The 17599-nt window shown below is 36.0% G+C and overlaps 1 protein-coding gene across 6 annotated transcripts in view; it reads left to right on the top strand.

Moving 5' to 3' along the window:
- Nucleotides 1-17599, top strand: part of CCDC141 (coiled-coil domain containing 141) — a 105291-nt gene that overhangs the window by 24172 nt on the left and 63520 nt on the right. For all 6 annotated transcript variants that reach the window (XM_074593971.1, XM_074593972.1, XM_074593973.1 and 3 more), the window contains exons 4-7: nt 3101-3292; nt 5523-5631; nt 8371-8624; nt 16214-16333. In XM_074593971.1, coding sequence (XP_074450072.1) covers nt 3101-3292; nt 5523-5631; nt 8371-8624; nt 16214-16333 — 675 coding nt within the window. The remainder of the gene's footprint in view (nt 1-3100; nt 3293-5522; nt 5632-8370; nt 8625-16213; nt 16334-17599) is intronic.

Raw genomic sequence — 17599 nt, forward strand, 5'->3', positions numbered from 1 at the left:
AATGTAGACAAAGATGTGCAGCCATCATGCCTGCACGTTACTTCTGAAGGCAATTACCAGCGGGGGTTAAAAACTCCCAAACTTCATTATTTTCAGTAACTGTAATCTGTTTTCTAAGAGAGGCAGAAATACTATATATTACCATTTTGCTAATTTCCCAGTTCCTTGATAAATATCAGTGAAAATAATCCCTGACTTTTAGTAATTTTTAAGTGAAAACAATGACTGCTAGCATATTGAATCTGCAGATTTTTTTTCTAACCATCACTTAGCCTTAGAGTGAGCTTTTTATTTTCACCAGGATGATTTTAACTGAACACTTAGAATTCTGATGTCATTTTATGGAATATCTATTTCAGGTGTCTCATAAATTAATTCTCCACTAAAAGCCGATATTCCTTACAGGATTGTTTCTCGAACAATAAGATGTTTTTCTGTACTTACGCGATGTCTGAAAGAAGTGTTGTGATTAGGAAACCAAACAAATGAAGGAAAGCGGACATCATTGAGTCACAACAGCAGAATTTTCCAATTTTTTTTATTGTTTACCTTATGGCATTCACTTTTTCAAATGAAGTCAAACTTATCAGCTAAAAGCAAATGCTTGGTGTAAAGAAGTTTGAAAATCATTTTACGTCAAAAGTATTGGTAAAGCATTTTCAGCTATATCTAGTAAGCACTCTGAAATATGTCTACATTAAAATCATCCTACTTTGCCATCACAGGGCGATGAAGTCACATCTTTGTGTATTTCGTTCGTTCATCTTCTGTTATGGTATTTCTTTTATTCTATACTTTGGCCTTAAAGCTTCCACAAGACCTTCACAAGATATTTTCTTCTTGGTGCTAGGAAACAAAACAAACTTCCTTTAGGTCTGTTAGTCAGGATTCATCCAACACGGGTAGCACTAGGCAGTTAGCACTTGGAGTTTAGCATTTTTTGGAGATTGAACAAAGAACAAAAGCTTTGATGACTCTGAAGAGATTGTGCATATATTTAGGAAAATCCAGTATTACATGGAAAATGTAATTTTTATGGCTTTGACAGTATAAAAAATATTTGAGAAATAATGATGCCAACCAATAAAAGAAAAATCAAGAAAGAACTGTGTTAAAGATTCCAGTGAAAGATGGGTTTTCATTTAAAATTTTCATGAGCTCAGATCATTAATTTACTATTATAATTATTTATTATAATAATTATAGTTTATAATAGTTTAATATAGTTTATAGCTGGGTTTTAGATTTTGTTAATTGTACAACCATATAATCTCTGCAGTTTAAAAATTGTCGTGAGTCTGTGCTGCACTCTTATTTCTAATAATAAGGACTCTGACTGCTGCATGTAAGACTAGAAAAACACCTTCAGCAACCATTTGTTACTTTGTCAGCTAGGTAAATATTCTTGAATAAAAGTTGATTTGGGGTACTTTGGATTAGATTCCTAAGGCCAGCTGTTTTTCCTGATCTGATTCTTGTTTCATTGTGGTACAAGGGAGATATAAACCAGTTGCTATCAGTAGTTACATCAGAGTGACAGTATCTACTCTATGCAAATGACCTAATTTAAAGTCAAAGCATACTTTTAAATAAATGTTAATTAGATTTCTACTTAAATACAGAACAGGTAGCATTTGGGGGATTTGAGCTTTTATTCTCATATTATGAGGCAATCAGGATGGGGATTCAATAGAAAAAAAAGAACTGGTTTTATACAAGAACTAGACAAAGCAGCAGTTCCCATTCCTGGTATTCAAAAAATTACATGGAGCGTGTATTGTTCTCTAGAATGCTGGCTTTTGATCAGATGCTCTTTTTGATGGATTTTTCACTAAACAGTAAGTATGTATTCATGTTGCTGATAATGACTTTTCTATATACTGTAGAAAAAAATGGATTTGTTGGAGCTGGTCTTATGCCTGTTAATTCTAGCACTGTTTGTTTTCAAAGTTGTCAGTCTGTAAAGTCAAGTTAATTTCATTCTTTTTTTTTCAAAGAAAGAATACAAGTTCCATAGCGTATTATACTGTTCTCACAGTACTGCTTTTAGAGACAACTGATGAGCCTCTTCAAGCTGATATCTTTGTGTAGTATACAAGGTCTAGGGAGGATTGGAGGTTATGATTCTGTGTTTAGAGCAATAAAGCTTTCTGCAATTTCCTCTTTTCTGTTGGATATGTCAGGAGAATTCAAAGATTTCAATTCTTTAGTCTTTATTAGAGTCTGTGTCATGAGAATGAGTTATCGTAGATTTTAATTTGCCTAATATAGATTTCTTTTCCCATTACACATTCATGTGATAGCATCTGTAATAACAGCAGAAATTGGCACTTTATTAATTCATGCTCATAATAAAACCCGAGATTGTGTGTGTGTGTGGGAGCAGAAATAGAATATAGTACTAATGCTAATCAATTTTTCTGACACACTTACGATTTTTAACATAAGCTGGAAATAGCCCAGCAGTTATCTTTCTCACGGTGAGAGCAGTAAAGGAAATGAAATACAGTAGAATGATTTTCTTGACAATAGGGTATTATTATTTGGCAGCCAGCTTCAGCAATGCAGCAAGCTGAACTTGAAACATTGCATAAATTTGGTGCTTTTCTCAAATATGTGCATATGTTCAAGCTACTCTTGTCTGGATTGCATTGAAGTCATCGGAGACCTATGAGTAAGTTACCTTACAAAATTTTAAAGCTTGTAATGTCACGTAATATAATATGATGGCTTGTGAAAGATCCAAAATACCTGTGTTTTTACCACTTCCAGCAAGATCTGTGTTTAAGGAGATGTAAACTCATTTGAATCTAAATATTAGAGATAGAATGATAAATTCTCTTAATGTTGTTTTTAAAATAAATTTCATAAAAATATTGCCTCAAATGCAGATGAAATTCAGAAGCTTACTCTGAAACATGCAGGAACAGCTACACTCCTGTCACTAGGAACTAGAAAGAAAGAAGGAGTAGGAGACTTGTAGGTAGTTTATTAGACCCACTGAAAAAGTATCCTGACACCAGAATCAGCACAGTGTTTTGGATTCTGTTCATGGTTTTCTTATGCGTTTTTTGTTTGTTTTTTTTTTTCCCCTCCTCAGGCATTGGAAGACCAGGTATGGGACCTGCTGCATGAAGCAGACAAGGCTGCAGAGGAGAACAAAGAAAAGAGTCAGGTTTATGATGCCATGGCAGAGACCCTTGGGGATGCATGGGATGCCCTCATTGTTATGTTAGAGAAGCGACAGGCTCTTCTGGAACTTACTTCAGTGTTCTTTGAAAATGCTCTGGAGGTTTGTATTTAAATTAAATTACTCTTAATTTGAAACCTCCCACATCTTAGAGGTGTTCTGTCCTCTGTAATTTTACTCCGTTATATACATTCATTGCATTCCTAAAGGCTGGAACAATTAAAAAAATAAAAATTTCTACATGCATCCTTCTTTTTCACTTTCTGGATTGTTCAGGATGAAACTGGACAAAAAACCATATAGACTTTAAGAAATATCGTAGTCATGATGTCTCCAAAATTAGTACTTGACTGAACATGTCAGCGAAAAATGGAACTGGACAAAAACCTAAAGTATGTAATTCAGTGGCTATGGACGTTCTGCAGAATATCTTTCATTCCTTATGATTCAAATTATTTGGCATTAAAAGAACTAAATTCTCAGATGCCTTCACTAATGGTTACTGAAGATTGGTCACTGAAGGTTTTACACTGGAATGTTCATACAGCTACTTTAATTATGCAAACTAAACATTAGTTTAACTTGCCCGTCCCTTACCTGAGACTTCCACATGCTGATGTGCACAAAAGGACAATTGCGTGAGCCCAGAGACAGATTTCAGAGTGTTGTCTTTTTCTGTTCACCATTCCTCTGTATCTCTTATGCTAGTTCACTGATACATGGGCAGCTAAAGCATGGCGACACCATGCCCTGCAGGTGTGTGCTCGCTCTGTGTGGCCTCACATTCAATTCTCCCCACATCCCTGGAGCTTTGAAGAGTTTAATAATTCTCCCTGATAATTTTGGTTCTACAATAGCCCATTGCCACCTATAAATTACAGAAGCAACCATTCTACTGCTAACTGTCCAAAGAACTTTAAGATCAACAATCTACTAATTATTGTGTCCTAACAATGTTTGTTATACAAATAAATTAGTACAGAGTTGGCATAAGTGTCACTATGATAAATTCTGTACTACCAAATGTTGATCTAGTACAGACAAAATCCTTAAGGGGCTAACTGAATTGCCCCTGGAACGGGTTTATATCATTAAAACAAAAAGCAGCATCTGGAGTACAGCACAAATCATACCCATTATATATATATATATAAGGGAAAAAGAAATCCAATATCAATTTAAATAGAGTTTCTAAAACTTCTTATGGAAAGGCTTTTCTTTAAATGACAGCCTGTGATTATGGAAATCTTTGTTTTATTGTGATAAAACACAAAACACATCTCAAGAATAGTCTTTAGTGAAAATCAGGACTCAAATCTCAAATGCTGATACCTAATGGATTTCCTTTATAGCATGCAGGTCAAGCGGGTGAAAAGTGTGGAACAATAGAGAAGACAGAAAAAGCAGAGTGCTTGCAGAGTACATGTCCCTTAATTTCACCATAGGTTTCTACATCTTGGCTTACACTGAAACAGAAGTTTGAACTCTGCTGGTTTCTTCATTCCTGAAATGAAGAAGTAGAATTGATAAAGATTGACGAAGATGCAGAGTTATGTGTCTCAACTCTCTCTGAGCTACTCATAGTTGAAATTACACCTGCAAATGTGGAAGCCGCACAAAGAATTCCAATCCCAGTTTTAACAATCTCAGTATATTACAAAATTTGCTCTAGATCTCCCTGAAACACAGCATGTTTCTATATTTAAAATATGGAACCCATGGAAAAATGAGCTGTAAAGGAGTAATCTAACTTCAGTCTTCCTTACAGAGATGCTGTTTCCCCGCTATAATTAATTACCGTGTTTGCCATAATATTAGTTAGCTTAAATTTGCTACTCATTTCTGCCTTCAAAAGATTGCTTTGAAGATTTTATCTCTGTCTGATGTTGCCCTTAAATTTTTTTTTTCCCCTCAATACTTTAACATTAGAAAGAAGTTCTGGGAAGGAGACCGAATTTAAAGGCTTCATTCATGTTAAATGATTTTCCTCAAGGCTTTGAAATTAAGAGATTCTTCCATAAGAATTTATTTTCAGTGGGTCTGAAGGCTAGGTAGGAAAGGTGATTCATAAACGGACAAACTGTAATTAGAGAATATGTAAACTGAAATCTGGGTTCCCTCAATCAATGAGAACCTCAAAAACCCAGAAGGTGCATAGAGGCCACAGAGCATCTGTATCTGTCAGTCACTTGTCTGTCACATCACTTAAGATGCCTTTTTCCAAGAATTTACAAATTCTCATGAACTTTCCTTATAATTCAGAGATTATGATGAAGTTCTGTGAAAGAAAATTATACCATGTTTCTTCTCACCCTTTGTTTTCTTAATGCAGTTTGCTGTTAAAATTGATCAAGTTGAAGATTTCCTGAAAAATGCCCAAGAGTTTGACAATATTGACTCTTTGAGGGAACTCCTTCTGCAACAAGAACATCATACTAAAGGTACAAACAGTATTCTATTCCTGAGGGTGTGTGATCGTCCACTGACTCCTGGAAGGATGAGTTTACTCTTCCTGTGCATATTTTAAAAAAATATTAATTAAATCTTAGAACAAATATCAAAATATTCTATTTGGAAAAATATAATGCTGAAATAACTCTTTATCAGGCTTCCTGAAAGATATGAAACTCCTGGTTTTGAGATAGCTCTCTTATGGTTCCATCTTTGCTGCTGCAGAGTAGCTAGTGGTAAGCGTGTATTCTGATTTCAAGGCAGTCCAGGTCAGGTGAGCTGCTAGGAAACCAAGCTGACTTGGATTGGCAAACAAGTTCTAAAACCCTCCCTCTGTTCCACGGGAAAATTCATCAAAGTTATCAAAGCTACCAATGAATTACCATTTTCCTATGGAAAACTTTGCGTTAGAAAATTTCCAATCACCTCTAGTAACAATCCCCTATAAAGTCCTACAGTTTCTTGACAGTGGCCAAGGGAGAAGTCCGCCCTCTTCTTTCCTTTGCCTAGGGATGGGGTTTGAAGCAGAAGTGGTGATGTGAGGGTGAGAGCTATGAGGTCGAGGTAGCAACTAGCCAGTTTCAGAATCTATTTGCCTATAATTGTTCCCTGCGTGATGGCTTCTGCCTTTAAGGAGTGGGGCTGTGTTTCACCTCCCCATTGTGTTGTCCAGTCTGTTCCAATACAGTCTGCAGCTACCATTGTAACACTCTTGGAAAAAAGGCCCTCTCCCCTTCCACCACAACTTTCCTGCACGTACGTTTTCCTAGACAAATTCTTCCATGTGACCTCTTCTTGTTCATTCAAATTTTCACATGAAACACCTACTGCCATGTTGTAGTACTCTTAGATCAAAAAGGGCAAAAAAAAAATTTTCTCAAGATCAATCTCACTGTGTGGCTACTTCAGACACCTTTGCAATTCCATATTATTCTGTATTTTTTTTATAAAATTTTAAGACTCCATCTTTGTAATCTTAACCGAGTTTTGCTATAAGATTACTAACAACTGGCAGAACATAATTATACTTTATTATTCACTAGTGGAGTACCAGCTTAAATATTTTTAGCTGCCTTTAATGGCAGGTATTCTTCTCAGGAGACTGAATTGAACTTGGGTAATTCTAATATGGGTTTTGGGGCTTCCAATTCGATCTTCATGGGATCAAAGTGCTCACTATGCAGCAATTTTATCTGAAGTATCTGGCAGTAATTTTTTGCTGAAAGGAGGATATATAACTGCAAGAATTAGATGAAATGGTTTGCCAGAGAAAGACTGTTTTTTCTGAGATTGAGGAAAGTGGTTGCAATTGATTGGCTTCTTAATCCATCTTAATCACATCAAATTTGTGAAAGTGATATTGGGCTATTTGATAAAAAACTGTGTGTATTGCATTCTGTGGGAGGGATACCATCTACCCTCTCCAAAGTAAGGTGGCTGAAAATATGACCTTTACAAAGTACTGGCTCTACCAGTCTGTGATGAGTAGTTTATCACAAATGTTTATCACCAGTAAAAAAAAAAAAGTGGTTTTGAAACAAATACATTTCAAATCAGGATAAAAAAGGTGAAAACACATGAATTATCCTCATTTATCTATTTTTATATGTATTTCATTTCGGATGGACTGAAATGGAATGTTTCGGATTAATACCACCTTTCTGTAATGCAAGAAGCAAAATGGGCAGGCTTGTTGCAGTGAGCTCATGGAAACTAAACTCTCTTGTTAGCCCTTGGTGGCTGGAGAAGTGGAGACATTCCACATCTCTATCTTCCCTAGGTTCTCCATATGAAAAGTGGAGATTTAGGGTGCTTTGCCTTGAGTTACCAGTACACATACTCAGATGGGAAGATGAATGTTTCAGCTGTTTGCTGCCTGTTATTGGTTGCTTCACTAACAGATCCTTGCAAACGTTCTTTTCTTATACTTTTCTTCATGCCTACCTTGCCTGTTGTTCTGGCTTGGCTCTTCTTCCTCATTCCGTACCTAAAAAAAATTTCCCTTTTCATTTGAAAGACTTATAAACACTGATCGTTGTCTGTTCAATAAATTTTGTACTATGTGCTTTTAAGGAGCTGTAACAAAGATAGACACATGACTAGTAGGTCATTAAAGTGTACTAGTCCACTGAATTTTAACCCTGAATGTATCTAGGTAGAGGTTATTGAAAGAAGGTAAGAATTCCTGATATCATTGACTTAGTCATAAGGTTATAACAGCACCCAGACAGGAGAACTTTTTATTTCAACTTCTGTAAGGGACATAAAGACCTAAATTTTGCTTGCATTACTAATGAAAGACTACAGAGGCTACTGACCCATGCAAAAAGCAGGGCAGGAAATTTCTCTTCAGCTTACCTGAGGATAGGGAAAACATCAAATAGAGGTCAGGTTTGAGGAAACTATATCAGTTATGGATTTTGTCTCAATGATTCTCAGTACACCATTATGTGTGTCTATAATATGTACCATTGTAGGTACATATATGTATGTGTATACGTAGTTATACTTTGTTAGGCTTATGTAACAGCTGTCCAAACTGAAATATCTTAGGAGATATACCTTCTAAAGTAAGCATTCACAACTTGTTCATGCAATGCATGAAAATGCATTATGCTTATATATGTAAATAATAGGTAGTTCTAAAAATACTTGAGTAGTACTTGAAATATGCTACCAGAATTAAAAAACACGTAGTTTTCTTTCCCTATGAAATTCTATTCTTACAGAGCTTTTGGAGAGGTCACTTGCGCTTTTAAACAAAAGCCAAGAGCTAACTGAATTCATAGAAGAATTCAAGTGTGAGGGTCCAAATGCAAATCCGGAGCTGATTCAGGGAGCCCACAGCAGCTGCTTGAAAATTGACAATCTCCTTGAAATGCTACAAGACAGGAGACGGCAACTGGACAGATTTCTTAAACATCAGCGCCAAGGACTGGAGCAGGTTCTGCAAATTTGTTTGTGGCATCAAAAAGAGAACCAGGTAAGACAGATAATATTAAGGCAAGTCACAATAAAAAAAAAGTCTAGCAACTGTTTTACAGTGGAGACTATAACAGAAAAGGAACTTAAATATATTTATTAGGCCAATAACCCTGGTCCACTTCTGTTTGAGATTGTAACCTTTGAATATTTGACTTTGTAACTATAACATCCTAATAATTTATTTTAATAGAACTTTAATGTCTTCAAAAGCACTATTTCCATTACATGGGTCTCTCCTGTAAGTTATCAAATGTGGTACTTCAAACCAAACTAGATGATTTCTTTCAGATTGAATTCCCAGCACAAACAAACCTCTAGGCACATGAGCAATAACAGTAATTGATAACAGCAATCACAACTGCAGCAGGCTGTTTCTGGACTGGTTAGTTGAAGATATAGCATAGGTAGCCAGTTGGTGTGTCTGAAAGCAGAGGAGTATTTTGTTCTTGGAATCAAATCAAAATTCTTTAGGGCACTGTAGTGATTGCAGGTTTTCCACACTTGCAGCCTGTTTCTCTCTCTTCTTCTTTCTCCCCACTTAGCTCACATCTCTTACTGAATTTCAAATACAACCTGGTTTTGTACCTTCCTTTCAGAGCTGTGGTACAATTAAGTCTTACTCTTCCTTTTTATTCTTTCCAGTCCTACTGCTCGTTTTCCTTGTCGTTCCTCATCTCCCAGCATTTGGATCAGATAGCTTTTCTCTCTTTGGGCTCCACATTATCAAAGAAATTTCTGCAATGTAAGACTCATTTTCCTTGAGAAATGCCATGTAACTTCACCAACTTGTCAGAAAAAAGATACAGGGAGAGTCCTGCTCCACCTCTTTGGATATAAGTATGCTGAGAAGGAGGAACCTATGCAAATTTAACTGCCAAAGTCTAACAAGAGTAAAGCTGAGTTATTTTCAGTGTTTTGTAAATAGGCTAAAGTTTTGTATGGACCTCTGACAGTAGAGTCCTGATTGTGATACCTCCGTAAGTTTCTTTCTTTGCCTCCAAAATAAAGTTTCTTCCTGTATCAGAGGAAAATGTTAGAAACTGTTAGCAGTAGTCTATTCTGTAGGCACTAACTTTGCCTGTGAGGTTTTTTAAGATGAGAAGCACCTTATTTAAGAAGCACAACTCTTTGTAATTTTACATAGAGAGAACAAAATAGTTAAGGTACACAAGCAAGCCGACAGCCTTATTTCTGGGGCACTCAATATCAGTAGCTGCCAGAAATAGAGCAAGAGTTCCTTATTTAATGATTAGATAGAAAAAAACCTCCCAAACAGATAAAAATGTGGTCTTATGCAAGTGTCATAATCTCAGTATGTAGTTATAACTACAAGGTGACAAAAATACTGAAAAACAAGGACTACAATATAGGAGGGCTGTATCTGTGTCTCTGCAAATCATTAGAAAACATACAGTGTTTGCTTACACGCATATTATTGCTGCTGTTTCTGGGTTGGTTTTTTTTCAGTATTACCACATTACCATAAAAGAAAGTTCCTCAAAAAGAAATGTTGTTTCAAATTCTAATAAATTTACAACAGCTACAGCTGAACTTTCAGTGTCTGTCTAACTCACTACATTGGAAATATGTCCTATTTCATCTAGAAAAATGATCCTTTCTCTTCATTGAAAAGTATTAGATATTACTAAAATTAACCTGATCACATCAGTGTTATTCCATAGTATACGAACATGGAGGAACGTTCAAAAAGGGACCATTTCAGAAACAGCTTGTTGTTGAAGAGTAAGGGATAAATTTGGAGCCAAGCACACTTATTTAAAAAAAAAATTAGAAAAAAATTTACATTGTCTAAGATGTGAATGTCATGATTTCATAAAATTTACCAGAGAATTCTACTTGTCCTCATCACATAAGGGATAAATATTTGGGAGTAACCAGCTAGAATTCACCCTAATTTAGATTAGATTGTAAATATTGTGAACTGAATTTTTTGTGTGAATATTTCTATTTCCTCTCGGGTATGTGCTCACATCACAAAGAGTAAGTATAGAAACAGTTTTCTACTGGCAAGTTTCCTGATAATCTGAAGAGATTGGCCAGTATTTAACTACCTGCTAGCTCATACCTGCATCCGGTTTGAGGCTGGTGTACACATGGAGGGACAAAGTCAAACAGTTTTTAACATCATGCTTATGAGAATATACTTGTTTAGTATCCACATTAGAGTCAAACCTGGTAAAATGTATGGTTTGTACATACATGGACAATTAATTTTCATGCATCATGGACAAATAATATATTCACATGTAAATAGAAACACTGGAAAATTAACTTTTACAGACTTCATGCTAAATTTCTATCTCTGGCCTCTGACACATTATGTATATATTTCTGAGTGATGACAGAAATTAAACTTGCAAAGCCTCTCATCACATCTGAAAACTAATATTCCAATCTCTACATGGAGTGAACTCCTCTTGATGTCTCATGATGCTACATATGCAAGAACAGCATATTGAACTCCCACCGACATTAATGGGAGTTCAGGGGATAAGAGAAAGCAAAGTACTGGAGATGAGTTCTGCCGTGTAATATCTAAGAGTGTATTTTTGCTCTTTGTATTGCTTCTGTTTCGCTAGGCATGACTCTAATGCAGAAGGCTGCGAAATTTGTGGGCTGCTTTTTTAAAAGAAAAGCCAGCAGCAGTAAAGATCACCGCTTACTACTTTGTTCTGAAGGACTAAAAATGCAGCACCTTCCTTTGACCTCTAATCGGAATGTGATGATCTGATAGTCATGATTGTAACATGTAGTATGTTTCTTTTTCAATATTTTCAATATGTGTAAGCATACTTACTTTATGCTTAGAGAGGGGTATTTGACCTTCCTTTGTGGAAGTGTAAGCATCATATTTTCTGACAATCTCTTTCATTAATGAAAATGAGAGGCAGATTGGCCTATTTTGTGCATAATTAGTTACCTTTGGAAGAAGATTTATGAAAGTAATTTTTCTTAATTGATCCAATTATGCATATATGGGACAATTAAAATTATTCATGGTACTTGGTCACATCAAGGGCAGCGATAAGAGCTGAGTAAAACTCAAAGGACAGGTGAGTACACCTACATTTGCTATCTAGACAGATATATGGGAAACAAACTATCTTGGTATAAGTCACAGTCGTAGCTAATGTGTAGAGAATTGTCTTAACATGGACTATGCCTGCTGGTGGTGTGCTCTTTGCTGATTTTTTTTTTTTTTTTCCCAATAACTGTTCTCAGCATAGTGCTGCTACTGATGGCTAGAATGAAAACATGGAGTTTTTAATATCAGGCAATTTGGAGGCAAATCTGCAGATTGTCATCTAATGCATAAAACTATTTGAATCATCAAAACGTTGCACGAAGTTCCTCTATGAAGTTTCGACTTCATGTTTGATTCCATGCACATTCTGTGAAGGCTTTCTTCATAAATATCAAAAATTGTATTTTACAATGATTGCTAAGACATTGAGACCTAAATGGGTTTAAGTTATTCAAAACTCTATAATAAGATCAACTTAAGATTACTTCTCTGCTAGCTACTTCTGATGAAATCGTGGTACCAGTGATTTTGCCACTTTCTTAATTATGGCCATCGCCTCTCCTTTTATGTATTTCCAAATTTCTGATCTCCTGATAGTGATAACTTAGTTCCCCTTACTAATTTTGCATGTATGGGCCAACTCACAGGATTCCCAGGGTTTGATCTTATGTAAAAAAATCCCCACATCTTGAAACCAAATGAGTTTCTGACATCCTGTCAAACTGACTCCATTGTTGGTCAGCCGTACTATTTCCCGAGAGTATACATAATCTTGTTAAAGTATGCACGTACCTATATGCATTACTTTGGTTTAATATCTCACAATTGCAAACATTCCCTTCAAAATGGAAACGATTACTCTTATTAGCTAAATTCTAAATAACTTCTGCATTTGGGAAGATCATGTAAACAAAGTCTTTCTTATAAAAACAAAAAAACGAGGCTGATAAAAGCGTACAGTGCTTTTGTCTACATTGGCAAGAAATATCACAAATGAAAAAGCCTGTTCCAATATATTGGAACTTGAAATGCTTTTGTTGACTGGTATACATCACATTTAGTAGTGTTTTGTGTTTTTTCTTTTTTTTTTTTTTCTATTTCCAGGGTCTTTTACAGTCCTTCACAAATATAACAAGCCCCTAGTATCTACTCTGGGACAATGCCATACTGATACTTATTTTTTTTTCCCATAAAAGATTATTTTATCATTCCTCTTCTTTATAAGGCTGTACTTGGTCATAGAAAAAACACTAAAGCCCAGACTTTAAACTGAAGTGCTGCATTCTTCTTTAAAAATGCGTCCGTGGTCCCGTTTTGCCTTAACTTGTTATTTATGAAATTAGCCAAGGATGCTTCACTAGCAATGTTGTGAAGATAAATACATGGGGGATTGGGGAAGAGTTTTGGTAGTGTTGTTATGAAGAGACTGAAATGTCCCACAGATGAAGCAAGACAGATCTGTATTGTCATGGTGATGCCTTCACATAGTGATGTTAAAAATATTATTTGAGATTTAAGATAGTAAGTAAAGCATCAGCCACTCAAATACAGTGATTCATAGAATCATAGAATGGGTTGGAAGGGACCTTAAAGATCACCTAGTTCCATCCCCCCTGCCCTCGGTAGGGACACCTCCCACTAGACCAGGTTGCTCAAAGCCCCATCCAGCCTGGCCTTGAACACCTCCAGGGACGGGGCAGCCACAGCTTCCCTGGGCAACCTGTTCCAGTGTCTCCCCACCCTGACAGTAAAGAATTTCTTCCTAATATCTAGTCTAAATCTGCCCTATTTCAGTTTTAAACCGTTACCCCTTGTCCTATCATTACACTCCCTGATAAAGAGTCCCTCCCGAGCTTTCCTGTACGCCCCCTTTAAGCACTGGAAGGCTGCTATAACGTCTGCCTGGAGCTTTCTCTTATCTGGGTTGAACAGCCACAACTCTCTCATCCTGTCTTTGTAAGAGAGGTGCTCCAGCCCTCTGATCGTCTTTGTGGTGCTGCTCTAGACTCACTTCAGTAGGTCCATGCCCTTCTGTTGGGGGCCCCAGAGTTGGACACAGTACTCCAGATGGGGTCTCACCAGAGTGGAGTAAAGGGTCAGAAGCACCTCCCTCGACCTGCTGTCCATGATTCTTTTGATGCAGCTCAGGATATGGTTGGCTTTCTGGGCTGTGCGTGCACATTGCCAGGTTATGTTGAGCTTCTTATCAACCAACACCACCAAGTCCTTTTCCTCAGGGCTGCTCTCAGTCTATTCTCTGCCCAGCCTGTATTTGTGCTTGGGATTGCCCAGACCCATGTGCAAGACTTTGCACTTGGCCTCGTTGAATTTCATGAGGTTTGCACAGGCCCACCTCTCAAGCTTGTCCATGTCTCTCTGGATGCCATCCCATCCCTCCTGCATGTTGATTGCACCACACAGCTTGGCATTGCCAGCAAATTTGCTGAGGGTGCACTCGATCCTACTGTCCATGTCACTGACAAAGATACCAAACAGTGCCGCTCCCAATACTGACCCCTGAGGAATGCCACTTACTACTGGTCTCCATTTACTTACTGTAAGTACGCTGTTTAGGGCTTGAGTTTTGTCCTGCTGGCTGGCTGGTTTGCTGACCTGGACTCAATGGAACAGGCAACAGGTAGTGTGGGCATGCAAGAAATACTTAACACAAAGTAGTTGGTTTCGTTCCTCCCTACCCTGCAGTTATTTGTTGGAAAACTTACTGCTTCTGAATTGACAGTGGGAAATGTAGAAAGGCAGTGGAAGACTATAAACATTGAAATCACCTGGACCATAATCAGTGCAAAATGAGCAGTTTAGCAACATGAGAAAAATGTTGAAGAGCCTTTGATTTCTGATATGGATTATTCATGGCAAACAGAGCAGATAATTTTTGTAAATGAATGAGAAAAATCTAATTTTTGAAGAACAGGAGTGATTTTAGATTTCAACCCATCAAGGAAAACAACTGTCTTTTTCAAACAGGTATATTAACCTCCTCTCCTTTCCCATCTCTCTACCAAAATCACTGAAAGTAAGATTCTGTGGGTTTCTTAAAAAGCAGTTAAATATTCCCAGCTGTTGCTTAAGAGCTAAGCTAGCACAACTGAAATCACTCAGAGGTATTAGCTGTAGTGGAAGCCGACTGATTAAACTTGCTGTAATGGAAAGAAATATTGCCAGGTGGTAACAGGTAACACAGGGTTAAAGAATTACTTTTTCCTCTGGCTGGCATTACAGAAATACTAGTTTGTTTTGATAAGCAGATACATGATACAAAGAACAGTCCTAATTCACAGAGAAATTTTTCTTTCCCTTTTAGCACAGTTTTTATTGTCCATTCCATTCATTTGTAGTTTGGTGGACCCATAGTAAATGTTGTGTGAAAATATGCTTCCAAGAAAAATGTTTCAATCAGTAAGTTCTCATCTGGAGGATAAGAAATGAAGGCTCAGTAGTAAAATAGTTTGTTTACTTTCCTAGCTCTGCTGAACCTCTGAGATAATGTGCCCCATTTTTTATTTGTATCTGAAAATGCTTCCAAGACATTTTAAAGGTTCTTTCATGTTTCGTATTGTCTAAATTTATTAAAAATAGGTCCCACATGAGCAGATGAAACAAAAATAGATCTGTAGTGTGCTATTAAAAGCTGTAGTACCTAGTACAAAGTAATTCTTAGTATGTCACGTACAATTTCAGTATAGTGGTGATTTTCCAGACTGAAAAGATTGGAGGGAAGTCTCCTTGATACTAATAACATGTTCCGACTAATATTTTAAAATGCAAAGCTTCACTGAGGAATTCTTGCCATGTGTTGTTTGCAAAGAAAGTGAGAGGTACCTATCGTGAATCAAGCAGAAATAAATGCAAGTTGTTCTGTGCAATTTAGAAAATGTATTTGTATTCTGCATATGTTTGCTGCATATACTTGCTGAAGTAAGTCTAGTAAGATGTAATAATTTCTTTTTTTAAGCTACTAAAGATTATTCCTTGTAGTATTATGTCAATAGCTTAACTGGGTTTTTCAAGCCACGGATGAAGAGGCTCTATGGAGAGGTCATAAAGCCTATTTGGTCTTTTTTTTCTTCTTTTTTTTTAAATATTCTTGCAAAAGTACCTATAGTCTTTTACTGTAAGCAAAGGGAAATTTTTAAGTCAATGTGATTCTAGGGAAAACATACAATATTTTTATTGTGTTATAAAACATGCATTTATTCTATGTGTGACTATAACTTGATTTTTCTTTTACTGTTTTAATTCATAATTTGGTCATAATTGATGAATACACTTTTGTCTATTTTGTTACATATGTTACAATATGTGTTTGTTTTGACCACAATATTTTCCTTCTGCATGTATTAACATTTAAATAATACAAATGTAAGCATTCTGATAAAAGCATGAACATTAGGAATGAAAATTGAAAGGAATTAAAATCAGGGCTTCTTTTGTAGATGAAACTGTCTCATAGATATTGTAAAAAAATGGACAATCGCTTCTCAAATTTTTCACTGACTGAATTCTTTTTATTATTTATTTAGGTAACATCTTGGTACAATAAAAACATCAGAGATTATTTTCACAAGCAAAACTTAGGCTCATCCCTGTTGGAAAATGAAGAGTTACTTCAAGAGCTTGACGAAATGGAAGTGAAAGTGAAAGTAAGAAATACCACTGATTGGTGAAGCAACTTTAAAAATGAGTAGTAAAGTGTGAACTCAGGCATTTAATAAGGAGTAGATACATGGTATATGTACATAAGATACATATTTCTGTGTATCTAAATGAGTATTTTTTAATTTTGCTTCTTTTAATGCAAGCCCACATGTGTCTCAGTGTTTTTCTCACTTAAAACTTTAAAAGCTATTGATAAGGTAAAAGAAGAGTATTCCTTGATGTTGTTATGTTGCTTTTTTCAATTCAGTGATCAAGTTCCAGACTGGTAGTTTACATATTATACCATATTGCAAAAATAAAGAAAAGCAATTTTGTTAGAATATTACCTAATTTTAATGTTCATAAAGGATAAAAAGCTAGCCAGTTCTACCATAGTTCATTGTCACTGAGCTGTGTACGTGATTGGAAGAGGTATTTGCCCATTTATTTCTTGGGAATAAAAGTAATTGAAAATATTATTTTCATTGTGAATATCAGTTTTCCAGAGAATAAATCCATTAATTACCATCACTTATAAAAACAAGATGGGATTAAAGAAAATGTTGATATAAAAAAAAAAAGGGTAATTGCATGATGTAAATTGCATATATTTAGAACCTTTTTTTAGACATTTCAGTTGTGCTTTTACCAGGTAAGTGCTGTTGATGGGTCAGGATCATCCCTAACTGTATCATTTTCAATCAGTTGGATTTGGATAACCCAGATGATCAAGTAAGCTTTTTTTGCCCAAAACCCATTCCTGTAGAAAAAAAAAATCTGCTTAAAAAAGGCTATTGTGTTGATAGCAACTAACAGGTTTAAGATTGTTTACAGTTATGTTTCCTTGTAAGCTTTGTAGTTAAATATCACATCATGTTTGCCTGTTTGCATAATTTACATTTAACTGCTTCAAGGTTGTCAGGTAAGAAGAATACAATAACATTTGTAATGCTTCTCCAAGCACCAAGACAAAAAACACATTTTCTTCATCTGAGGAAGATGAGCATGAAAAGCTAAATTCTGCTGCAAAGCCTGAACAGACCTTTGGCACAAAAAAATCAGAATATAAATAACAAATGAATGAGCTGTGTGATATTTCCAGAGAAATAGGGACCCACAGAAATATTTGAGGTTTCCTAAAGTATTTTCCTAAAGTATTACTGAATGTCAGAATTAGCCAAATGATAGTTTATCCCCCACAATACACATTGAAAGGGTATTCTTGTAATTTGCTGTCTGAATTAGAAATGCACTGTAAGTGCAGAAAGGAG

The sequence above is a fragment of the Larus michahellis genome, chromosome 7 (assembly GCF_964199755.1).
Source record: "Larus michahellis chromosome 7, bLarMic1.1, whole genome shotgun sequence".
Lineage (NCBI taxonomy): Eukaryota > Metazoa > Chordata > Aves > Charadriiformes > Laridae > Larus > Larus michahellis.